This window comes from Salmo salar, chromosome 04 (assembly GCF_965601325.2).
Source record: "Salmo salar chromosome 04, fSalSal1, whole genome shotgun sequence".
Taxonomy (NCBI): Eukaryota; Metazoa; Chordata; class Actinopteri; order Salmoniformes; family Salmonidae; genus Salmo; species Salmo salar.
The window spans coordinates 60578561-60604777 of NC_138294.1; the positions used below are offsets into that span (position 1 = coordinate 60578561).

Sequence of the window (26217 nt, forward strand, 5' to 3'; positions counted from 1 at the left end):
CTGTTTGTTTCCATGATGCAGGCATGAGATGAAACACTAGAACAAGCTGGTGCATGTCACGTTTTAATGACCATTGTCAACATGCCCTGAAATATACACAGTTGCAGGCTGCAGTGAATCAACATTGGTTGCTTTGTTTTAGAGGAAAAATATGTAAACAATTTTCTACTGGGAAAAACTCGTCTCTGTGGACCTGATTAGCCATTAAGCCACGTTCAATCATTGAACTGCAGTGGATCTCTGCATATGAAGGTCCATGTGTTTTGCCATTAGACTTGAGTCAATTAGTCAAATGAAAACTGCTTAGGAATACATTCAGGTGACGCACCTGTAGTAATTCCCATTATATACTCCACCTCATGGGGGCTAATGACATTGATACCATTGTGTGGTAATGTGGCTATAATAGCCTTGATGAGGCGTAGTAGGTCATAAATATTGTCATGGCTTCATGTTCAGGATGAACAGAGATCACCAATGGCAGGGTATATTAGGTAGCCTGACAGAGAAGACCAGGGTATAGTAGGAGGCCTAACAGAGGAGGCCAGGGTATAGTAGGAGGCCTAGCAGAGGAGGCCAGGATGTAGTGGGAGGCCTAACAAAGAAGGCCAGGGTATAGTGGGAGGCCTAACAGAGAAGGCCAGGGTATATTAGGAGGCCTAACAGAGGAGGCCAGGGTATAGTAGGAGACCTAACAGAGGAGGCCAGGGTATAGTAGGAGGCCTAACAGAGGAGGCCAGGGTGTAGGAGGAGGCCTAACAGAGGAGGCCAGGGTATAGTAGGAGGCCTAACAGAGGAGGCCAGGGTATAGTAGGAGGCCTAGCAGAGGAGGCCAGGGTATAGTGGGAGGCCTAACAGAGGAGGCCAGGGTATAGTGGGAGTCCTAACAGAGAAGGCCAGGGTATATTAGGAAGCCTAACAGAGGAGGCCAGGGTATAGTAGGAGGCCTAACAGAGGAGGCCAGGGTATAGTAGGAGGCCTAGCAGAGGAGGCCAGGGTGTAGTGGGAGGCCTAACAGAGGAGGCCAGGGTATAGTGGGAGGCCTAACAGAGAAGGCCAGGGTATATTTGGAGGCCTAACAGAGGAGGCCAGGTTATTGTAGGAGGCCTAACAAATGAGGCCAGGGTATAGTAGGAGGCCTAACAGAGGAGGCCAGGGTATAGTAGGAGGCCTAGCAGAGGAGGCCAGGGTATAGTGGGAGGCCTAACAGAGGAGGCCAGGGTATATTCGGAGGCCTAACAGAGGAGGCCAGGGTATATTCGGAGGCCTAACAAATGAAGCCAGGGTATAGTGGGAGGCCTAATAGAGGAGGCCAGGGTATGGTAGGAGGCCTAATAGAGGAGGCCAGGGTATAGTGGGAGGCCTAACAGAGGAGGCCAGGGTATAGTGGGAGGCCTAACAGAGGAGGCCAGGGTATAGTAGGAGGCCTAACAGAGGAGGCCAAGGTATAGTGGGAGGCCTAACAGAGGAGGCCAGGGTATAGTAGGAGGCCTAACAGAGAAGGCCAGGGTATAGTAGGAGGCCTAACAGAGGAGGCCAGGGTGTAGTAGGAGACCTAACAGAGGAGGCCAGGGTATAGTAGGAGGCCTAACAGATGAGGCCAGGGTATAGTAGGAGGCCTAGCAGAGGAGGCCAGGGTATAGTGGGAGGCCTAACAGAGGAGGCCAGGGTATAGTGGGAGGCCTAACAGAGAAGGCCAGGGTATATTAGGAAGCCTAACAGAGGAGGCCAGGGTATAGTAGGAGGCCTAACAGAGGAGGCCAGGGTATAGTAGGAGGCCTAGCAGAGGAGGCCAGGGTGTAGTGGGAGGCCTAACAGAGGAGGCCAGGGTATAGTGGGAGGCCTAACAGAGAAGGCCAGGGTATATTTGGAGGCCTAACAGAGGAGGCCAGGGTATTGTAGGAGGCCTAACAAATGAGGCCAGGGTATAGTAGGAGGCCTAACAGAGGAGGCCAGGGTATAGTAGGAGGCCTAGCAGAGGAGGCCAGGGTGTAGTGGGAGGCCTAACAGAGGAGGCCAGGGTATATTCGGAGGCCTAACAGAGGAGGCCAGGGTATATTCGGAGGCCTAACAAATGAGGCCAGGGTATAGTGGGAGGCCTAATAGAGGAGGCCAGGGTATGGTAGGAGGCCTAATAGAGGAGGCCAGGGTATAGTGGGAGGCCTAACAGAGGAGGCCAGGGTATAGTGGGAGGCCTAACAGAGGAGGCCAGGGTATAGTAGGAGGCCTAACAGAGGAGGCCAAGGTATAGTGGGAGGCCTAACAGAGGAGGCCAGGTATAGTGGGAGGCCTAACAGAGGAGGCCAGGGTATAGTAGGAGGCCTAACAGAGGAGGCCAAGGTATAGTGGGAGGCCTAACAGAGGAGGCCAAGGTGTAGTGGGAGGCCTAACAGCGAAGGCAGGCTAGCCTAGTGGTTAGAGTGTTGGACTAGTAATCGAAAGGTTGCAAGTTCAAATCCCCGAGCTGACAAGGTACAAATCTGTCGTTCTACCCCTGAACAGGCAGTTAAACCCCCCATTCCTAGGCTGTCATTGAAAATAAGAGTTTGTTCTTAACTGACTTGTTTAGTTAAATAAATTATAAAAAATGTGATCATAAATTCACAGCACCACTCCATAATGGAACACAAGGCTCTCTTTTATATACTACTTATGTTATGCAGCTCTTTGTCTTCAGTATTTCCTGATGCAGTGCTGTGGGCTGATACAAGTGTAATTGCATGTCATTGTAGGGTCGTAAATGGAGATGTTTGCCAAGCGGGAGTTGGAGAAACATGCATTATGGATTGTAAATCCACACCAACCCAGACTGTCCTTTCTAAAATTATTAACAACTCTTCTTCTCTCAACAAAGGAAGCTACCTTGCTGGAAGCCCAAATCTCAATTAACTCAAAAGGGCATTGGATAACATGAATAAAGGCAAATGACCTGGGTAGGATGATATTCCTCCTGTTTAAAATGTTTGAATAAATTAGGTCTATATTGCTCTAAATGATTCATAGAGCCATTCACAAAGGTTAATTTGGGAGACGTGAACACAGCACTAATTTGGTTGAGTTCAGAGCTCTGTGTAGGCCAGTCAAGTTCTTCCACACTGATCTCGACAAACCATTTCTGGACAGACCTTGCTTTGTGCACGGGGGCAATGTCACGCTGACCATTATTCCTCCTCCACCGAACTTTATAGTTGGCACTATGCATTGTGGCAGTTAGCTTTCTCTTGGCATCCCCCAAACCCAGATTTGTCTGTCGGACTGCCAGATGGTGAAGCATGATTCATCACTCAAGAGAATGTGTTTCCACTGCTCCAGAGTCCAATGGAAGCGAGCTTTACACCACTCCAGCCGACGCTTGGCATTACTCATGGTGATCTTAGGCTTGTGTTCGGGCTGCTCAGCCATGGATAAGAAGAGCAGTTCTTGTGCTGATGTTGCTTCTAAAGGCAGTTTGGAACTCAGTAGTGAGTGTTGCAACCGAGGACAGTACATTTGTACGCACTACGCGCTTCAGCATTTGGTGGTCCTGTTATGAGCTTGTGTAGCCTATCGCTTCGCGGCTGAGCCGTTGTTGCTCCTAGACGTTTCCACTTCACAATAACAGCACTTACAGTTGACCGAGGCAGCTCTAGCAGGGCAGAAATTTGACAAACTGACTTATTGTAAAAGTGGTATCCTATGACGATGCCACGTTGAAAGTCACTGAGCTCTTCAGTAAGGCCATTCTACTGCCAATGTTTGTGTATGGAGATTGCATGGCTGTGTGCTCGATTTTATACACCTGTCAGCAATAGGTGTAGATGAAATAGCCGAATCCACTAATTTGAAGGGTTTGTCCACATACTTTTGTATATATTGTGTATCTTAGACACTTCATCAGAAACAACAGCTCCTTGGGCTGTATTATCTCTCGACGCAAAAAACGCTTTTGATAGACTACAATGGTCATATCTCTAGTCTGCTCTTGGAAGATATGGGAATTGGCTTCAATTTAATTAATATGATTAAAATACTATATGTCAATCCCTCAGCCATACTTGTAACAGGCAATATCAGCTCTGCTCCATTCAGAATCACTAGACGCAGCAGACAAGGAGATCCAGTCTGGCCTCTGCTATTCTTATGATCCATGGAACATCTGGCCCAGACAATTAATACATTGAAAGAAATAACACCAATTTCACTCAAATCTACTGATAATTTCATATCATTATATGCAGATTATATTTTACTATATCTAGACAATGTATCTCAATCGCTCCTAAATGCATTGAAGATCATCAATAAATTCAACTTAATTTCAAGTTAGAAAATGTATCTAACCAAATCAGCCCTACTGCCTCTCAAGGCCCTGATGGAGGACTCCATCTCTACTTATGGAATCCCAATCGTTTCCCATTTTAAATATTTGGGAGTAGATATATTTCCTTATCTAAATAAAACCATTGCCAGAACCTTTAACAGAACGCTGAAATCAATTAAATCCGACATCAGTTGATGGAATAATATCCCAATTGCTTTAACCAGCAGAATATCTATTGTCAAATTGAATATATTGCCAAGGCGTTCAGTGCTTCCCATGGCTCCCCCTTCTGGCTATTGGGATAAAATTCATTGTGCGTTTCAACCATTATTTGGAAAGGTAAATTATTCCGGATAAAGGTGTAGGAGGACTATCTGTACCAAACTTTAAATTGTATTTCCAGGCTCTAGCATTTCGTCCCATCCTAAATTGGTTTAGACATGATTATTTTGCCCTCTGGCTGAGTATAGAGAAAAATATGGTATCTCCTATTGCCCTGGAAGAGGTGGTCTTCACTGATATATGCCTTAAACAATGTAGTAAGTTACGCTTTGGTCCTATTATTGCTCACACAATTCTTTTCACACAATTTATATTTTTAAACAATGTAACTGGGAATCAAAATGGCACGGCCATACTCCAATATTTCACAATAATGCCTCTGGAGGATGGCCTTTTGCACCCCCCAATGGTCCACATGTTGAATCCGTACCCTTACCGATATCATGGACAGTAAGGGTTTGATAACATTCCAAGATTTGAAATAAACTTTTTTCTGAAACTTTTTTCGATATACAATTTAGGTCAGCTATGGAGTACTTTGGGAAACCCTACTACCAAAACATCCAATGATGGGATTTATAAATACATGATCTGTTCGCCCGAAAGGACTGATCTCTATAATATATAAACTTTTGGAAAGGTCATATTCTGAGCTAGCCATTAAAAAAAGTATGGTCCACAGATCTAATTGAATCTGAACCACGCTTTAACTGCAACATAATATCGAAAATATAACCTTGGCATCCCGTAATCCAAACCATCAATTTATGCATTTTAAGTTTGTTCACAGAGTATAATTAACACCAACGAAACATTTTACAATGAAATTGGCCCCAACTCCGAAGTGTTCACTGAGTCCCCTAAACCAAGTAGGCACCTGCCTTTATATGATGTGGGAGTGCCGTGCAGTTAAATGCTTCTTGGGCAAAGTTACAAAATTAATTTTGAAGTGCATGAATTTAAATGTTGAACGCTTTCCATCTACTTTGTTACTTAACGATGATAGAGTATAATAGATATTCAAGGGGCTATCTTAGTCTATGCCGCTCTGACATTGCTCTCCAAATATTTATATATTCTTAATTCCATTCCTTTACTTTAGATTCATGTGTATTGTTGTGAAATTGTTAAATATTACTTGTTAGATATTACTGCACTGTTGGAGCTAGGAACACAAGCATTTCGCTACACCCACAATAACATCTGCTAAACGCCTATATGTGACAAATACAATTTGATTTGATTTGAATTTGTCTGAAAAGATTACTGCTGGCAGTCAGCACTGCTGTGAAAAAAATGTTGACTCTAAGATGGAAACCACCGCACTCTCTCCCATTTAACCAGTAGATACAGTTACTATTAGAAGTTATAACATTAGAATTATCAACAGTGAGAATGAATGGTGCTAATCAAGGAACAATAGAGGCCTGGACAAATATACTTGACTCTTTAAAGAACAATCATTAGCTAAAGCCCCACAAATACAAACCAATGATATATTTATTTATACTTTTGTTACTTTTTTACTTTCAGTTATGTGATCTGACGTTCTGTTGTATGGTTATCAAGGCACGTTTACCAGTTACTCAGGGGTTTCTCTGCATCCAGCATACCAATCACCCTGCTCGAGGCCAATCAAAGGAATGCCTGAAATGTTTCGGGGTCAGGCGTTGTTGGTGGCCCGCGGGATAGCTACCTGTTATTGTTATCAGATTTATTTGGCGTAGGTTACGGCCAGACAGTAGCCTGTGTGAGTTCTGGGTCAATACACCGTTAAATTTGAGAACTCGAGAACTGTTGTGGACATTCTCTCATTTATGATCTATTGAGGTCATTACAAATATTTTATACAAGGTGTGTCTATGTTAAATTGTTTACCACGATGACGTAATCATGTGGTTGAAATTTCACCCTCAAAACAACAGCATACTGTAATTGATGCATTTTTCAAATGAAATGTATTTTCCATGTAGATTCCAGGTCACAATACGTTGAATCAACGTTGATTCAACCAGTTTGTGCCCAGTGGGAACTGACCACAGGAGTTGACAAAACGGCACAAACTATCTGGGACCAATAGTGCTGAGCGATTAACAGATTATTATAAAACAAATTGGTAACTAATTGACGACAGACATCGGTTAAATTATTTGAATTCCATTTAATTCTGTTTTTTTTCCTGAGCTTAATGCGCAGTTTTTCTAGAGCTAAATCTGATCACGCCCGAACTGTGCATATAGTAGTGGGTTCTAGTTTCCAACAGGCCCATGTTCTACATACACTACATGTGTATGTGGACACCTGCTCTCGCACCCTATATAATTATTTTTGATCATACATGATGTTCCAACTCTTCCATGTGTTCCACTGTTTTGTTGATGTTTCTTCAATATACCCATACCAAAGTGTAAGGGGTTAAATTATGACAAATTAATTTAAAAAGGGAATCTAGAGCTCGAATAATGATGATTCGAGGTAACACGTCGATATATACGCTGTGCTTTGTTTCAAAAGTGTGTAATTTATTATATATGCAGAACGATTTGTATTGAATTTATATTGATATAATAACCCACCCCCTGATTTACAAGTGGTTCGTTCCCGAAAGGTGGGTGGTTTTCCCCTCCGCTCAAAGAAATGTGCTAGTCTGCAAGCCACCATCAACAATACTTTACTGCCCCGCAGGCGCTCGAGGACCGAGGTGAAGGGAACTCAAACACCCGTGAATTCCCTTGACGATTTGACAAAGGATTAGCTAGCTACAAGGTAAACGTCTGTTAGACAGAAGAAATACATCATATGTCATTACCCTGTTTTATCGTTTAGATAGTATTAGTAGCTATCATTTTGTTGGGCTCCTGCTGGAAATGATTAATCTTGACGACCAGATAACGGGTCACGATTAACGTAACGTTAGATAGCAAGCGTATGTTGGCTAGCTAGCAGCAAGTGTTATAGGTTTTGCTAGCAGTAAGCTAACATAATGTCAGTCGTTTAGTTAACTAGTTAGCCACTCATTTCAGATGCATGCCAATGTAGCTAGCTAACTAGTTAGTTGTATGTGTTGGTAGTTAGCCTAACTTACGACTAGCTAGCTAACTTCCGATTTTTCATGTTTTTTCAAATCCACGTTGTTGTGAAGATGTTACTGTCAATTGTCCTTTCCTCCTAGTGTTAAACCTAGCTAGCTAGTCAGACAAAAAAAAGATAAGTTAGGGAACAGCAGTTGTTTTCTAGTTGTCCCTACCATAAGCATCAGGTGGCAACAAATTCACTGAAAGCTGTTGCAATAAAATGTACAATTATTGCCATCTGAGACCACACTTAACTAAGGTTTCATCTAGACTTAAATACATCCACATAATTATCCAGTAGGGTGTTAAGGTTCCAAATGAAACTGTGGTTTTGGTGTTATACTTGGGGAATACTGTATTCCATGTTATAGAGAATCTTCTCAGGAACACAGAACACTTTATGATGAGGATATCTTATGATATGATAGAAAAAGGTTGCGGACTGGTCAGTGTTAATCCCTAGTCAATAATGGCACCAAACAGTGGTGACCTGTCATTCAGGGCAGGTGGAGCCCCACCTGCTTTAATCTCCACCTCTTTAGCTTAAAAACTTTTTTTTTGGCCTGTTTTGCATGATATTTTGGCATTAATTCATTTAATTCCATTTTAAAAGTTGAACGATTAGGCCTACCATGTTTCAGCTCGTGTGCTTGCACTTGCTTATATTTAGCTCTAAGTGTTGATATAAGAACAAACATACACTACCGTTCAAAAGTTTGGGATCACTTAGCAATGTCCATGTTTTTGAAAGAAAAGCACTTTTTGTCCATTCAAATAACATCAGATTGATCAGAAATACACTGTAGACATTTTTTATGTTGTAAATGAATATTGTAGCTGGGAACGGCTGATTTTTCATGGAATATCTACATAGGGGTACAGAGGCCCATTATCAGCAACCATCACTCCTGTGTTCCAATGGCACGTTGTTAGCTAATCCAAGTGTATCATTTTAAAAGGCTAATTGATCATTTGAAAACCCTTTTTCAGTTATGTTAGCACAGCTGAAAAATAAGTATAGCTGGCCTTCAGACTAGTTGAGTATCTGGAGCATCAGCATTTGTGGGTTTGATTACAGGCTCAAAATGGCCAGAAACAAAGAACTCTTCTGAAACTTGTCAGTCTATTCTTGTTCTGAGAAATGAAGGCAATTCCATGCGAGAAATTGCCAAGAAACTGAAGGTCTCGTACAATATGCTAATTAGTATGTACAGCATGTCAAATTCCACACATTCAGCTCATTCATTTATAGAAAGGTGGTCATATTGTTAACATATATTGATGTTTTATGCAGAACTGGGAGGTTGTAACTATTTAATAAAGCAATAACAAATAATTCATATATTTGTTTTGATGAATTATGCTAATTAGTTGTAGAATTGCAACGTTCCATTCACTTCAATGGGAAACATTTTAAAAGCTTCTGCTCTTACACCTTAAGGAAGACACATCAAACTTTTTTTTTTAACAGCACAAAGTTTGAGTTTGTGTGTGTAGGTAGTACGTGTGTGTGCGTATTGTGTGATTAATATAGACACCACAGGACCTGTGGATAAAAATGGGATGAATTTACATTAACATTGAATATAAGTCTAAAATGCCATTTAAATAAATTCATTAGTTCCTAATCTATGGATGACACATGACTGGGAATACAGCTTAAAAAGAAAAAGGTAGGTGAGAGGATCAGAAACCCAGTCAGGATCTGGTGGGAACACCATTTACCTCCTGCAGTGAGACACATCTCCTTCACATAAAGTTGATCGGGCTGTTGATTTTGGCCTGTGGAATGCTGTCTATTCCTCTTCAATGGCTGTGCAAAGTTTCTGGATATTGGTGGGGGCATCCCAAACATGTTCAATGGGTGATGTCTGGTGAGTATGCAGGCCATGGAAGAACTGGGACATTTTTAGCTTCTTGGTATTGTGTACAGACCCTTGCGACATGGGATCGTGCATTATCATGCTGAAATATGACGTGATGGTGGTGGATGAATGGCATGACAATTGGCCTCCAGATCTCGTCACGGTATCTCTGCATTGAAATTGCCATCGATAAAATGCAGTTGTGTTCGTTGTCCGTAGCTTATGCCTGACCATACTATAACCCCACCGCCATCATGGGGCACTCTGTTCACAATGTTGACATCAGCAACCCGCTCGCCCACACAACGCCATACACGGCATCTGCCCGGTACAGTTGATGCCGGGATTCATCTGTGAAGAGCACAAATCTCCAGCGTGCCAGTGGCCATCAAAGGTGAGCATTTGCCCACTGAAGTCGGTTACGAAGCCCAACTTCAGTCAGATCGAGACCTTGGTGAGGACGACGAGCACGCAGATGAGCTTCCCCGAGACTGTCAAACAGTGTGCAGAAATTATTCAGTTGTGCAAACCCACCGTTTCATCACCTGTCCGGTGGCTTGTCTCAGACAATCCTGCCGGTGAAGAAGCCGGATGTGGAGGTCCTGGGCTAGCGTGGTTACACGTGGTCTGCGGTTGCGAGGCTGGTTGGACGTACTGCCAAATTCTCTAAAACAACGTTGGAGGCAGCTTATGGTACAGAAATGAACATTCAATTCACTGGCAACAGCTCTGGTGGACATTACTGCAGTCAGCATGCCAATTGCATGCTCCCTCAACTTGAGGCATTGTGTTGTGACAAAACTGCACATTTTTAGAGTGGTCTTTTTTTTGTCCCCAGCACAGGGTGCACCTGTGTAATGATCATGCTGTTTAATCAGTTTCTTGATATGCCACACTTGTCAGGTGGATGGATTGTCTTGGCAAAAGAGAAATGCTCACTAAAAGGGATGTAACCTCATTTGTGAGCCAAGTTTGTTTTGTTTTTGTTTTAGAAATACTATTTTTGTACATATGAAAAGAATATCCCAGACATTTTATTTCAGCTCATGAAACATGGGACCAACACTTACATGTTGCCTTTTTATATTTTTCTTCAGTATATTTGACTGAGCTGTATAAACAATTGTAACTATTTAGCATTCTAAGAATTACAATTATTAACAATCAATGTATCCCATTTTAACTAGTCAATTATGAGTAGGTGAGCTGGTAACACAATACCCTAACATCTGGCCTACCCTAGGCCTCTTTCATATCTCTCTTACTCTCTGACACATGCATACAAAAAAACCTCTCATTCTCTCCCATGGGTACACACTCTGCCAGCCAGTCAAGTGGATCTATCGCTTGACGGGCACAGTATTAGTACAAAAATGGACTTAGAATACTGCAGTTGGCAATACTGTCTAAAACACTTGATGTGCTGTTACTGTAATATCTGCATATGTAGCCTAATTTGAGTGATTTAAATTGTTTTGTCATTACTGCTGCTACGCATGCTATGTACTTATGAAAAAGGTCTAAAATATTTTATTTTCAATCTTTCGGGATACTGTACTGCTGCTGGATGACTGATTTTATTGGATTTGCCGAAGGTGGATTTGGTGCATTCGCACTTGGTCAAAACAATGTAATTGTTTTTATTGTAAGTACATACCGTAACGGCAGTAATGAGGATGGTTGTTCTGCGAAACTCCTTATTTTGGTGAGTGTATTTATTATTACTTTTGTGTTATTACTTTTCTTTTATTTCTCTTTTCTTTCTCTACAATGTTGTGAAGGGCCCATAAGTACCGTAAATTCCGGACTATAAGCCGCAACTTTTTTCCCAGGCTTTGAACCTCGCGGCTTAAACAATGACGCGGCTAATATATGGATTTTTCCCGCTTTCAATTTTTTTTCTCCAAAAAAACACGTTCTGTGACATGCTCAGTTTTTTTGGCGGCATGAAGCTTTCATTAGACCAATGAAATTGCCGAACGGGTTAAGGTCAAACAACAATTTTGTTTACTGTTTAGATTAAATCGAACGCTCTCAAACTTCCCATCATTCTGATTACGGTAGTCATTTTGTCACCCTCATCATGGCAAAGACATGGAGAAATGCAAATGATGCAGCTTTCAAGTTGAAGGCGATTGATCTGGCTGTTGGAAAAGGAAATAGAGCTGCTGCACGGGAGCTTGGTCTTAATGAGTCGATGACAAGCCATGTTTCGTTAAAGCCTGCGTAAGTTCATTTGTTTCAATGTACCGGTAGGCACCTGCGGCTTATAGACATGTGCGGCTTATTTATGTTCAAATTAAAAAAATTCAGTGGGTGCGGCTTATATTCAGGTGCGCTTAATAGTCCGGAAATTACAGTAAGCATTTCACTGTTAGTCTAAACCTGTTATTTGTCTCATGCTTCGTAAACAATGTTTAAAAAAAAAAAAATTAAGTACCTAAAGAGTTTTGACAACATTAGCTATCTAGCTTTATGCTCTCCTGTCTTGTTTTATTTAACAAGGCAAGTCAGTTAAGAACACATTCTTATTTACAATGAAGGCATACCAAAAGGCTTCCTGCAGGGACAGGGGCCTTGGATTTAAACAAATGGTTGTCTTTCCACTTGGTTTGTCATATTGCACATTTTATTTTTATTTGTGCTTTTACCAGGAGTTGTATTTCAAATGTCAATATATGCAATATTTAGGAACAGTATAAAAGAAGAATGAGAACCTTGAATATGTGTGCCTACTCATTCATTTTTAATCTCATTGTGCAGTTTAGATATGTAATTCTTTAGATAAACGAAAGGAAGAAAAGGGTCCTGGGGGAGAGGGAGAGAGACAATTATTTTCACGTTATAATGAAATTACCTGCTTGGTTCTCACATTCCAAAATGGTCACCTATGTAAGCCGGGGTAAATTAATTTACCAAGAGTAAACATGGCTCACCAGACACACGGCTTCTGTTCTCTGTGAGATCACTGTTGGGTCCTAGTTTACAGTGAGGGGGGAAAAGTATTTGATCCCCTGCTGATTTTGTACGTTTGCCCACTGACAAAGAAATTATCAGTCTATAATTTTAGTGGCGGGTTTATTTGAACAGTGAGAGACAGAATAACAACAAAAAAATCCAGAAAAAAAGCACGTCAAAAATGTTATAAATTGATTTGCATTTTAATGAGGGAAATAAATATTTGACCCCTCTGCAAAACATGACTTAGTACATAGTGGCAAAACCCTTGTTGGCAATCACAGAGGTCAGACATTTCTTGTAGTTGGCCACCAGGTTTGCGCACATCTCAGGAGGGATTTTGTCCCACTCCTCTTTGCAGATCTTCTCCAAGTCATTAAGGTTTCGAGGCTGACGTTTGGCAACTGGAACCTTCAGCTCCCTCCACAGATTTTCTATGGGATTAAGGTCTGGAGACTGGCTAGGCCACTCCAGGACCTTAATGTGCTTCTTCTTGAGCCACTCCTTTGTTGCCTTGGCCGTGTGTTTTGGGTCATTGTAATGCAGGAATACCCATCCACGACCCATTTTCAATGCCCTGGCTGAGGGAAGGAGGTTCTCACCCAAGATTTGACGGTACATGGCCCCGTCCATCGTCCCTTTGATGCGGTGAAGTTGTCCTGTCCCCTTAGCAGAAAAACACCCCCAAAGCATAATGTTTCCACCTCCAGGTTTGACGGTTGGGATGGTGTTCTTAGGGACATAGGCAGCATTCCTCCTCCTCCAAACACGGCGAGTTGAGTTGATGCCAAAGAGCTCCATTTTGGTCTCATCTGACCACAACACTTTCACCCAGTTGTCCTCTGCCAATGAACATCTGAATGATTCAAACTTCAGACGGGCATGTATATGTGCTTTCTTGAGCACGGGGACCTTGCGGGCGCTGCAGGATTTCAGTCCTTCACGGCGTAGTGTGTTACCAATTGTTTTCTTGGTGACTATGGTCCCAGCTGCCTTGAGATCATTGACAAGATCCTCCCGTGTAGTTCTGGGCTGATTCCTCACCGTTCTCATGATCATTGCAACTCCACGAGGTGAGATCTTGCATGGAGCCCCAGGCCGAGGGATATTCACAGTTCTTTTGTGTTTCTTCCATTTGCGAATAATCGCACCAAATGTTGTCACTTTCTCACCAAGCTGCTTGGGGATGGTCTTGTAGCCCATTCCAGCCTTGTGTAGGTCTACAATCTTGTCCCTGACATCCTTGGAGAGCTCTTTGGTCTTGGCCATGGTGGAGAGTTGGAATCTGATTGATTGCTTCTGTGGACAGGTGTCTTTTATACAGGTAACAAGCTGAGATGAGGAGCACTCCCTTCAAGAGTGTGCTCCTAATCTCAGCTCGTTACCTGTATAAAAGACACCATGGAGCCAGATCTTTCTGATTGAGAGGGGGTCAAATACTTATTTCCCTCATTAAAATGCAAATCAATTTATAACATTTTTGACATGTGTTTTTCTGGATTTTGTTGTTATTCTGTCTCTCACTGTTCAAATAAACCTACCATTAAAATTATAGACTGATAATTTCTTTGTCAGTGGGCAAACGTACAAAATCAGCAGGGGTTCAAATACGTTTTTCCCTCACTGTACATGGCTTTTTCATAAGCTTTTTAAAAGATGTTCCATCATTTTGAAAATCAGGTCATCCCTCTCCTTTCTCAAGAAGGGGGATCTCTATCTTCTGCGCTGTTTGATATTTCATTAGACATGCTTTGAGTGCACCGCCTTGAACAAACCGTACCTCTCAGCATGGTAATGACCGTCTCATTCATGATGAGCAATTTTCATCAGAAAGTCTCCCGTTCCGTCTGACTAGTACAAGCCAAGATGAACATTTGAAAGAGTTTTTCTGTTCAAGAATGAGGGAGAACTCTTAGAGGTCAATGGATGTTGTGCTAGTCTCATTTCCTTTCATGTCCTCTTATCTCTGTGTTTTGTGTTTCTCCCTCAGAGATAGTATGGACAAAGAGGAGCAGTTTGTCAACATCGACCTAAACGACGACAACATCTGCAGTGTCTGCAAGCTAGAGACCGACACGGGGACCATGTCCTTCTGTCACGTCTGCTTTGAGCTCAGCATCGAAGGTGAGAGAGTGAAGTGGGGGGGAGGATATCAGATAACACATTTTTCATACAACTCTTATTGGCCGTCTGCTGCCTGGGAAGAACCGTGGCCTAGAACAGTACTGGTGTTACTTGATAAAAAATGTAGTCAAGACACAACAGCACAATAACGCCTTGTTCAAAAATGTATTTAATTCCGTTGGTCGTACGTCCTTTAAACACAGTCTTGCTCCACTACTGGTCGGACAGGTGTAGTGTCATAACGCAAGATGGAAGGGTCTCTCGTCAGAGGTCGCATTTATTTTGGAAGATTGCAAAATATGACCTTTACTTTCAAGACAGGAGAAACGTATTGTTTCAGGTGATAAGACATGTTTATTTTATTTACTTTTTCCTCAACTTGTTTCGTTTACTTTCTGTCAAGCTAGCTTACACAGCTAGCTAAAAGCTAGGTTGAATGTAGCCAACTAACCCAATGCCTAATAATTATCATCATAAAAAAATGTAATGAATACCATCAAGAACATTTTCGGAATTAAAATGGGAGGCTACAGTCATAATTGGCTTAACAGCCAATGTATTATTCAACATTACTATTAAAATAGTACTCATTGTTTCCAATTTGCTAGCTATCCCATGAAGCCATTGTGGAAAACGACATATTTGTTCTGTGGTTTTTATACCTTCCTGTTCTATTGACGGACTCTGGTCGGAGTGAAGATGATGCAAAGTATGCGTCTCGCAACAGAGCCTTGGACGCAAGGGGGCACTGCAATGCCACTCTGGTGCGGATTGTCCCAATTGAAATGAATGACTTCCGGCGCAGCACAATTGGAATGTGAAGGAGGCTTATCAGGGTTTGAAATTCACTTTTTGGTCCACTGTGGCAGGTAGGTAGAAAGAAATAATAATCTACCATCCACTGAGATGTTTTTACAAACCAAAATAGTTTTTTCCCATAATTGCACAACAAAAATAAAACCAATAAACGGATGCCCGTGCTTTCGGTTTTTCTAAAACAATAAATGTATTACTAGTAAGGGGTAATGGGGTATATTGCTTAATTACATTTTTGTGACTGGTCTTTTAACCAATGTATGTTAAAATGAACATTTTAGATACAATAGTAGAAACGGATACAGTGCATTCGGAAAGTATTCAGACCCCTTGACTTTTTCCAAATTTTGTTAAGTTACAGCCTTATTCTAAAATGGATTAAATAGTTTTTTTTACCCTCATCAATCAACACACAATACCCCATAATGACAAAGCAAAAACAGGTTTCTAGACATTTTTGCTAATTGATTAAAAATAAAAACCTGAAATCACATTTACTTAAGTATTCAGACCCTTTACTCAGTACTTTGTTGAAGCACTTTTGGCAGTGATTACAGCCTCGAGTCTTCTTGGGTATGACGCTATAAGCTTAGCACACCTGTATTTGGGGAGTTTTTTTCCCCGTTCTTCTCTGCTGATCTTGTCAAGCTCTGTCATCTCTGACAGAGATGGTTTTCCTTCTGGAAGGTTCTCCCATCTCCAAAGAGGAGCTCTGTCAGTGACCATCAGGTTCTTGGTCACCTCCCTGACCAAGGCCCTTATCTCCCGATTTCTCATTTTGGCTGGGCAGCCAGCTCTAGGAGGAGTCGTGGTGGTTCCAAATGTCTTCCATTTAAGAATTATGGAGGCCACTGTGTTCTTGGGGACCTTCAATGCTGCAGACCTTTTTTTTGGTACCCTTCCCCAGATCTGTGCCTCGACACAATCCTGTCTCAGAGCTCTACTGACAATTCCTTCGACCTCATGGCTTGGTTTTTGCAATGACATGTTGTGTCAACTGTGGCACCTTATGTGTGTCTTTTCCAAACATTGTCCAGTCAAATGAATTTACCACAGGTGGACTCCAATCAAGTTGAAGAAACATCTCAAGGATGATCAATGGAAACAGGATTCACCTGAGCTCAATTTCTAGTCTCATAGCAAATGGTCTGAATACTTATGAAAAGAAGGTATTTGTTTTTTATTTTGAATAAATCAGTTTTCGCGTTGTCACTTATTTTTTAAAAATCCATTTTAGAATAAGACTGTAACGTAACAATGGGGAAAAAGGGAAGGGTTCTGAATACTTTCCAAATGCACTGTAAACAGTTCTACAACAGAACATCAAGAATCAACAAAGTGCCTACCCTCCCACAAAAGGCTTAGTGATATGGCTTATTTATTATTATAGTTCAGGGTTCCACCAGGGTCTAAAATTAACACCCGCCACCTTCCAAATACGGGTTTATTTTGGCATTGGCGGGTAAGGGGTGGATCGAAATATACGTAATAGTTACCTAGTCCAGGGGAGGGTCATGTTAATGATTTAAATATTTGTCAGTGTTTTAGAATTAGTTAATTGTTAGGCTATATAGTGCCTTCAGAAAGTATTCATACCACTTGGCTTATTCCATATTTTCATGTGTTACCACCTGAATTCAAAATGTATTAAATTGCTTTTTTTCTCTCACTCATCTACACACAATACTCCATAATGACCAAGTGAAAACATGTTTTTTGGAATATTAGCAAATGAAATGCAGATCTCATTTACGGAAGTATTCACAACCTGATTCAGTAAATGTTAGAATTACCTTTTGGCAGCGATTGCAGCTGTGAATGTTTCTGGGTAAGCCTCTGCACATTTTTTTCTTTTTTAAATTCTAAAAGCTCTATCAAGTTGGTTGTTGAACATTGCTAGACAGCCATTTTCAAGTCTTGCCATACATTTTCAAGCATCTATATATTTTTTTTGTCAACTGTAACTAAGCCACTGGATCCGATTTGATGTAAAGTGATCTATACAGCGCTGTGGTCTGTTATGCTTTATGCTAGAAACAAGCTGTGAAATACCCGTCAAAGACGTGACTCCGATACATATAATAATATCATTGTTTCGTTTCTTTGACATTCTGAGGCTGAGCTACAACATTCTATAGACGAGGAGACAAAAACATGGACGTTTCTTGGGTAGTAATCTGTCACTCAATTGATTAAGCTGTTCACTTTCTGTACTATAGAAAATGTTTAAACCCAGACAGCTTTTAAGAAAATACTTGTGACCTTCTCTTGTTGGGTTAAGCCACGGAAGAGAGTAGCCAACAATTAAAGCTTCAATTTTTCTGTGTTGGTAGGCCTACTCTGTCTGTGGTGGAAAGGTTGGCCAAACTTTTGAAAGTACCATGTTCAGATTCCTAATGACTTCTCAGATTGAATTATTGTTCCACAGGTAGAGTTTCATTGCAAACAAGACACTGATTTGGCATTGGAGAAATATGATAAGATGAGCACAGACCTATGTCCATTCTTAGCCTGTAATTTGTGTGGTATTAAAAAAAACTACGTAGACTTGCACAAAATGTTTATGAAAGGCTGTTTTTTCTCAGACCTGCAAATACTATGGTAGATGTAGGCAATGCTTGTACTATAAAGGCGATCTTTTCACCCTTACTCTTGTTCACGGTGGTCTGCGAACACACAACCTTCTGGCCCACAGCCCTGTGCTCTGTAAAAATTCCTGTGTTGTCATGTAATGCTTACTGGATGAACAGTTTCTAAACCTGCATATCTAAGGCTCTAGTCTGTCCAATAAGTGTTCTCTGGTCTTTTTTTAAGCATTCAGGGACGGTGTAGGGAGGGCCATCCATTTAATTTCAGAGATCCGATTTTCTCAATGTAACCCTTTTATTATAAATAACACGGAATCCAAACCGGCTGCGCGTGTGCCATCGTGCATTCATGTATTTTGTCCCCCACACCAAACGCGATCACAACACGCAGGTTAAAATATCAAAACAAACTCTGAACCAATTACGTTAATTTGGGGACAGGTCGAAAAGCATTAAACATTTATGGCAATTTAGCTAGCTTGCACTTGCTAGCTAATTTGTCCTATTTAGCTGGCTTGCTGTTGCTAGCTAATTTGTCCTTAGATATAAATATTGAGTTATTTTACCTGAAATGCACAAGGTCCTCTACTCCGACAATTAATCCACACATAAAACGGTCAACCGAATCGTTTCTAGTCATCTCTCCTCCTTCTAGGCTTTTTCTTCTCATGACGTTATATTGCGATTGGCAACTTCTCATAAATTAGGTGCATTACTGCCACTGACCTCGTTCGTCTTTCAATCACCCACGGGGGTATAACCAATGAGGAGATGGGACGTGGGTACCTGCTTCTATAAACCAATGAGGAGATGGGGTAGGCAAGACTTGCAGCGCGATCTGCGTCACAAATAGAACTGACTTCTATTTTAGCCCTTGGCAACGCAGACGCGCGCAAGCGGTGTGGGTGCAATAATTGAATAATATACATTTCTACATTTATTTTGCAACACTCGCGCACACGACGCGAGCGGTGTAGTTAGCCTGTAAGAATGTCTAATTCACCAGCCACGTTGGCGGCTGGTCACACTCATGGCAAGCATTTCATAAAAACTCAAGTATGGGCACCAGTGCAAGTTGTGATTTATAGCAAAATACATGCTGTTTTTCAAAGTATTTCTGCCATTTTGTTTTATAACTGGTAATGCACAAAAATCTTAATCATAACGTTAACGTATCCCACCTTGCACATCAATACTGCCTGTCTGGAGGGCTGTGAGCACTGAGTGAAGTGCTGAAAGATTTGTTTTTAAATGCAATGGGTACAGGCATAAACTGTGGTCTAATTTACTCAAGTCTACTAAAGTGAGACATTGTCCTCGTGTTTCTTGGCTATTTATACTGAATAAAAATATAAACGCAACATGTAAAGTGTTGGTCCCATGTTTCATGAGATTGTTTTTTCCATACGCACAAAGCTTTTGTCTAAAATGTTGTGCACATTTGTTTACATCCCTGTTGGTGAGCATTTATTCTTTGCCAAGATAATCCATCCACTTTACAGGTGTGGCATATCAAGAAGCTGATTAAATGGCATGATCATTACACAGATGCACCTTGTCCTGGGGACAATAAAAGTCCACTCTTAAATGTGCAGTTTTGTCACACAACACAATGCCACAGATGTCTCAAGTTTGGAGGGAGCATACAATTGGCATGCTTCTGCAGGAATGTTCACCAGAGCTGTTGCCAGAGAATTGAATGTTAATTTCTCTACAATGTACTGTATGCACGTACAGTCACTGTGGGGATGACGTCATCGATGCACTTATTGATGAAGCCAGTGACTGATGTGGTGTACTCCTCAATACCATCAGAAGAATCCCGGAACATTTTCCAGTCTGCTAGCAAAACAGTCCTGTAGCTTAGCATCTGCTTCATCTGACCACTTTTTTTTATTGACCGAGTCACTGGTGCTTCCTGCTTTAGTTTTTGCTTGTAAGCAAGAATCCGGAGGATAGAATTATGGTCAAATGGAGGGCGAGGAAGAGCTTTGTGAGTGGAGTAAAGGTGGTCGAATTTTTTTCCTCTCTGGTTGCACATTTAACATGCTGGTAGAAATTAGGTAAAACGGATTTAAGTTTGCCTGAATTAACGTCCCTGGCCACTAGGAGCGCCGCCTTCTGGACGAGCGTTTTCCTGTTTGCATCTGGCCGTATACAGATCATTGAGTGTGGTCCTAGTGCCAGCATCGGTTTGTGGTGTTAAATAGACAGGTACGAAGAATATATGTCAAAACTCTCTTGGTAGATAGTGTGGTCTACAGCTTGTCATGAGATACTCTACCTCCGGCGAGCAAAACCTCGAGACTTCCTTAGATATTGTGCACCAGCTGTTTTAAAAAAATATATACATAGACCCTCACCCCTTTTCTTACCAGAGGCTGCTGTTCTATCCTGCTGATACAGTGTGTAACCCGCCAGCTGTATGTTATTCATGCCGCCGTTCAGCCACAACTCGGTGAAACATAAGATATTACAGTTTTAATGTCCCGTTGGTAGGATATACGTGATTGTAGTTCTTCCACTTTATTATCCAGCAATTGTAAGTTGGCCAATAGTACCGATGACAAAGGCAGATTAGCCACTCGTCACCGTATCCTTACAGGGCACCCCGATCTCCTTCCGCGATATCTCCGTCTTTTTCTCCTGCAAATGACGGGGATGAGGGCCTCGTCGGGTGTCTGGAGTAAATCCCTCTCGTCCGACTCATTCAAGAAAAATTGTTCATCCAGCTCAAGGTGACTAATCCCTGTTCTGATGTCCAGAAGCTCTTTTCGGTGTTAAGAGACGGTAGCAGCAACATTATGTACAAAATAAGTTACAAACAATGTGAAAAAACAAACAAAATACCACGGTTGGTTAATAGCCCTTAAAATGGCAGTCATCCCGTCCGGCGCCATTACATCTACTAGTAATACATTTCTTGTTTTAGAGACTTTACTAAGCATGCTCATCAGTTTTTTTGGTGGCGTAATTATAGCCCCGAAAATGTTTTTGCTGGTGAAAAATTGGAGTGGCTGGTATTGTTTTTTTTGTTGTGTATCTGGCACAGTGGCTGGTTTACAAAAGTTTGTTTCAGGCCCTGCTGACATGTTTTACAAGGAGTACATGATGTGCCCCAATGAACAAATGTTGAAGCACACAAATAAATCTCGGAGAAAAGTTATTTGAATGTTTTATTGATGCGAAATTACTCAGTTAATGAATAAAAGTTTTTAGGAGTGATCCATCCTCAATCAAGCACAATCATTAGGTGAGAAACATTTTCAGCTGCCCCTTTTTAAGGGACAAACTGTTACCGTGGTGACTTGGGCGCTTGCTTGTGATTGAAATAGACATGCTTACCCACAAGTGACAAAATCTACCCGCATTTGGCAGGTGGTGGTTGTTAATTTTCAACCCTGGGCATAAGGCCTTGCCAGTATAATTTTCCAACAGCTTTGGCTTATAGGAGAAAAGTCTGCACGGTAAGTTAACCACAGTGTGGTTTGTGTTCTGTGTGTGTGTAAGCTGTGGGCCCGGCAGGTTCAGGTGGGGGTGTAATGGCTTGAATCACCTCCCTCCCACCACCTGTCCCAGTGAATCTGTTCCCTGTTTCTAGGTGAAAGCCCTAATGGAAGCTTGATGTTATCCAGATTGATGATGTGCGTCCTTTGAGAGGGTATGTTTTGGTGTCTATTCAAGCTCTGCCCTTGTCTTCATCATGGACAGTATGCAATTTCCCCATGCAGTGGACAGAATGGGTCTGAAGGGCCCATAAGAGGCGAGCTGAGCATCCATTCATTCACCCCCAATCCTTTCGTTAGAACACAGTAGACAGACTGCTGCTCAGCCTCCTCATGCTTTGCCACTCCAATACGAGGTGCAGCAATGTGTTTTGAAGTGCCTTTTTCCATTTTTAGTTAATGATTGGCCTATTTTGAATGAAAGAGAACGCTACCTCCGAGGGGACTTGATGTGGCTCTCAGCGTTTGTCTCATCTCATGGACAGACAGAGCCACTGTACACGGGCCCCTCTTTTGTGAGGGAGAGCCGTGCATTTATCTCCACATGAAAGGAGAGAGTCATCCTATTGAAGCAGCAGCAGCTGATAGCAGAGCAGACTACATTTAAAAATATATATATTTAACTAGGCAAGTCAGTTAAGAACAAATTCTTATTTACAATGACGGCCTACCCCAGCCAAACCCAGACGACACTGGGCCAATTATGCGCCGGCCTATGGGACTCCCAATCACGGGTGGTTGTGATACAGCCTAGACTCGAATGAGGGTCTACAGTGACACCTTTAGACCGCTGTGCCATTCAGGAGCCCAATGATACATCACTGAATAATTTGAGTATAGTATTATGTAATTCTGACAGGAAGGGAAATTCATATGCATCAAGGATTTATGTGCTGTGCATGCATTGAGCAGTTATCGAATCCTGGAACTAAGGGAATATATCCTGACTGAGGAATGGTAATAATATATCCTGTTTGTTCCAGGCTGAGTTGTTTATTGTACTGCAGCAGGGATTTATTGTGAGTTTCCCAGAAAGAGCATGATTGTGAGTGGAATGGACAGATGCCCCAGTCTGTGTTACCGCTGTCATTGTTGCTCCACTGTGTCTTTGTGTCTAGATAAGCCTAGCCTATTTCGGCTATTGTTGCAGAGATTGTGATACAGCCTGTGTGGCCACTGTCCATGAAGTAAGCAGAACAGTTGGGCAGGTGGAATGTGCTTTGTGGCTGACTTTATGGGCAGGTGACATTTACAGTGCCTTCGGAAAGCATCCCGATCCCTTGACTTTTTCCACATTTTGTTACGTTACAGCCTTATCTAAAATGGATTTTTTTTTAAATGTAATCCTCAATCTACACACTACATAATGACAAAAGCAAAAACAGGTTTTTAGACATTTTTGCAAATGTATTAAAAATAAAAGCAGATTACTTGAGCTCAGGTGCATCCTGTTTCCATTGATCATCCTTGATGTTTCTACAACTTGATTGGAGTCCACCTGTGGTAAATTCAATTGATTGGACATGATTTGGAAAGACACACCTGTCTATATAAGGTCCCACATTTGTCAGAGCAAAAACCAGGCCATGAGGTTGAAGGAACTTGTTTGTGTGTGTGTGTGTGTGTGTCATACTGCAGTGTCCTTTAGTAGTTTATTCTCGCTGTGAATCCTTCAATCATGATTCTTTATCTAATAACTTTTTGACAATCCAAAGGTTGTACAGCAATGACCCGTTGGAACTGAAACTTGGCATCGACATTTACTACTTTTGGTCTGGTAGAAGATTTGGTCAGTGCCATTAAGGATCTGAATTTCGATACCCCTCCCTATTGATGGGGAATAAAACGGTTGTTAATTATTTATATGATACAGCGTACTATGTTGATGTTTACATAACATTTTAACTAGAGAACTTCAATGTTTCACATCTGTGATCATTACTTGTTTCATACTTATAACTATAACACTTTAACCCTTTTCAACTGATGTCCGGCTGAATAAGGAAAGGCCTTACAGAATTAACATGCAAGTAATGTAAAGAAAGGGGGTTAGAATATTGTCATAATTATGCTAACGCATTCAAACAACGTTAAAATTTAAAGGTATGCTACTAGAAATGTTAACCATTTGTGTGTGCAATGGACCATTTACATTTTTGGGCCAAGTACCTTTGACCTTAAGGCAAACATTAAGCTACACCCGCAATAACATCTGCTAAACGTGTAGGTGACCAATAAAATTTGATTTTGAAGTAAAACAAGAACTGTTCTTGCTGTATGGGCAAGTGTCTGAGCGCTAAATGTCAACCCCTGTGTGTGTGTGTGTGTGTGTGTGTGTGTGTGTGTGTGTGTGTGTGTGAGACATTATTAGTGATATATGGGAGGGAGCCAAGTATCTCCAGGCCCTGCTTACAGTCGAATCCCTCCGTGGCCAGGCTACGTTACATGCCCACTGATCATCTAGGCTAATGCCCACGGCTTATCTGATTCTGCCTGACTTCAACTGCTCTCTGTCCACACTGCTCAGAGTAGACCATGCAGAAGTCTTGCTCTCTCTCTCTGCCTCTTTGCTCTCTCTCTCTGCTTCTTTGCTCTCTCTCTATCACTGTTCCTCATGGGTGAATTAGCACTGCTGAATATTCATCAACGCGACACTGCTCTCTGAATATTTAAGAGGAGCCACACAACACATTTTCTCTACTAGGCTACACTCAGTAGTTCAAGACTGAGATGTTATCCAGGCCTTCATTCTCAGACAGACTCAGTTTGCCCCTAGTTCAGAGTGTAGGCATATAGCGCAGCAGTGCACTGTTGCTGTGGAGGGCATGCATATAAGGCTGTTTCTGTGTCCCTAACCACTTTCAGCTCCACACTCAGAGCTTCTCCCTAACGTAGCCCAAGGTTAACATGAGGCGTGGATATTCAGGCATATCACCTAAAAAAAAAAAGAAAAAAGGCTGACGTTGACAGAAACTGCTGTGATTTTTGTTGTTGTTGTGACAATTCTATTGTTGATTGTCCAAACTCCATAGACAACAGGGCAGGTCCTGTAGGACCAGTAGCAGTCTGTTGTTTTGAATGGGGAGAGAGAGAACTGTGCAGCCTGCCAGGCCCCTTCAGTGTGAAGGAAGGATAGGAAGAACAACCTCTGTTATACAACGGGCGGTTTGGAATTGTTAGAGCCTATCCTTCCCATGATATACTAGACAACATACACATGGCCATATTCTAAAAGTGCCATCAGGATGAGAAATGTCAATAGAAAAACAAGTAAAATGTTGCCAGTTTTCTGTCATTCCAGCTTCAGTCGGAAGTGATTGTATTAGCTGTGTAGTTGGCTAGCTAGCAAGGGGGGGAAAGCCTCCATAGCAACCATTTATGTTTGTCATACTTTTTTGTTTGCAATAGCAACTTGCAACTCAACCAGCACTTGGGTAGTTTTGCTTTACATGGCAGTCAATATGAATCGGACTAATGACCTGTAAACGCCTAAAATTGCACTTGACAAGTGTTAGTGAATGTAGCATCACGTTTTGTTGAAAAATGTATTGTTTGGGAAAGAATTGTGCTATTTAATGCTTGTAACAAGTTGTATGAAAGCAATAATACACTTGAGTCCATGTGTTTTGGCGTTTTGTTTATCATGGCTGTGGTGATCTAGGCCTCGGCTATGACCATGTCACAGCCATGACAAAAATGGCCTTGTATTATTGCTTAATTATACCATGTCTGAGCTGTCCCAAAATTTAAAACAGACAAACATTATTAATAATTATAATTGATTAATTGAACATGTTAACCACATGTATACAATATATCTAAGAGAGAACAATGTTATTGTGAACTGGTTACTGAATAAACTGCAGTGGTCTAAGGCACTCCATCTCAGTGCTAGAAGCGTCACCACAGACCCTGGTTCGATTCCAGGCTGTATCACAAACGGCCGTGATTGGGAGTCACATAGGGTGGTGCACAATTGGCTCAGCGTAGTCCAGGTTTGGCCGGGGTAGGCCATCATAGTAAATAAGAATTTGTTCTTATCTGACTTGCCTAGTTAAATAAAAAGTTTTACATTTCTTTCACTTACTTGCTGTGCTGTTTTGTTCATTTGTTCAGTCGTTTCATTCTCAACCAGGATTTCTATGGAATTCATGTTTTTATTTTTTTATTTCACCTTTATTTAACCAGGTAGGCTAGTTAAACAAGTTCTCATTTACAACTGTGACCTGGCCAAGATAAAGCAAAGCAGTGCAACACAAACAACAGAGTTACACATGGAATAAACAAACATAGTCAATAATACAATAGAAAGTCTATATACAGTGTGTGCAAATGAGGTAGGATAACGGAGGTAAGGCAATAAATAGGCAATAGTGGCGAAATAATTACAATATAGCAATTAAACACTGGAATGATAGATGTGCAGTAGATGAGTATACAAGTAGATACTGGGGTGCAAAGGAGCAAAATAAATAAAATAGAAAACAGTATGGGGATGAGGTAGTTGGATGGGCTAATTACGGATGGGCTAATTACAGATGGGTTATGTACAGGTGCAGTGATCTATGAGCTGCTCTGACAGCTGGTGCTTGAAGCTAGTGAGGGAGATATGAGTCTCCAGCTTCAGTGAATTTTTTTTTTTTTTTGCAGTTCGTTCCAGTCATTGGCAGCAGAGAACTGGAAGGAAAGGTGGCTGAAGGAGGA

The 26217-nt window shown here is 41.6% G+C and overlaps 1 protein-coding gene across 1 annotated transcript in view; it reads left to right on the forward strand.

The window, feature by feature from the left end:
• The first annotated feature begins 7210 nt into the window (after positions 1-7210).
• The window catches only part of LOC106603527 (protein EURL homolog), a 55919-nt gene continuing 36912 nt past the window's right edge, over positions 7211-26217 (forward strand). The window contains exons 1-2 of the mRNA XM_014197345.3: positions 7211-7348; positions 14470-14603. Of these exons, the coding sequence (XP_014052820.1) occupies positions 14477-14603 (127 nt within the window). The 5' untranslated portion in view covers positions 7211-7348; positions 14470-14476. The remainder of the gene's footprint in view (positions 7349-14469; positions 14604-26217) is intronic.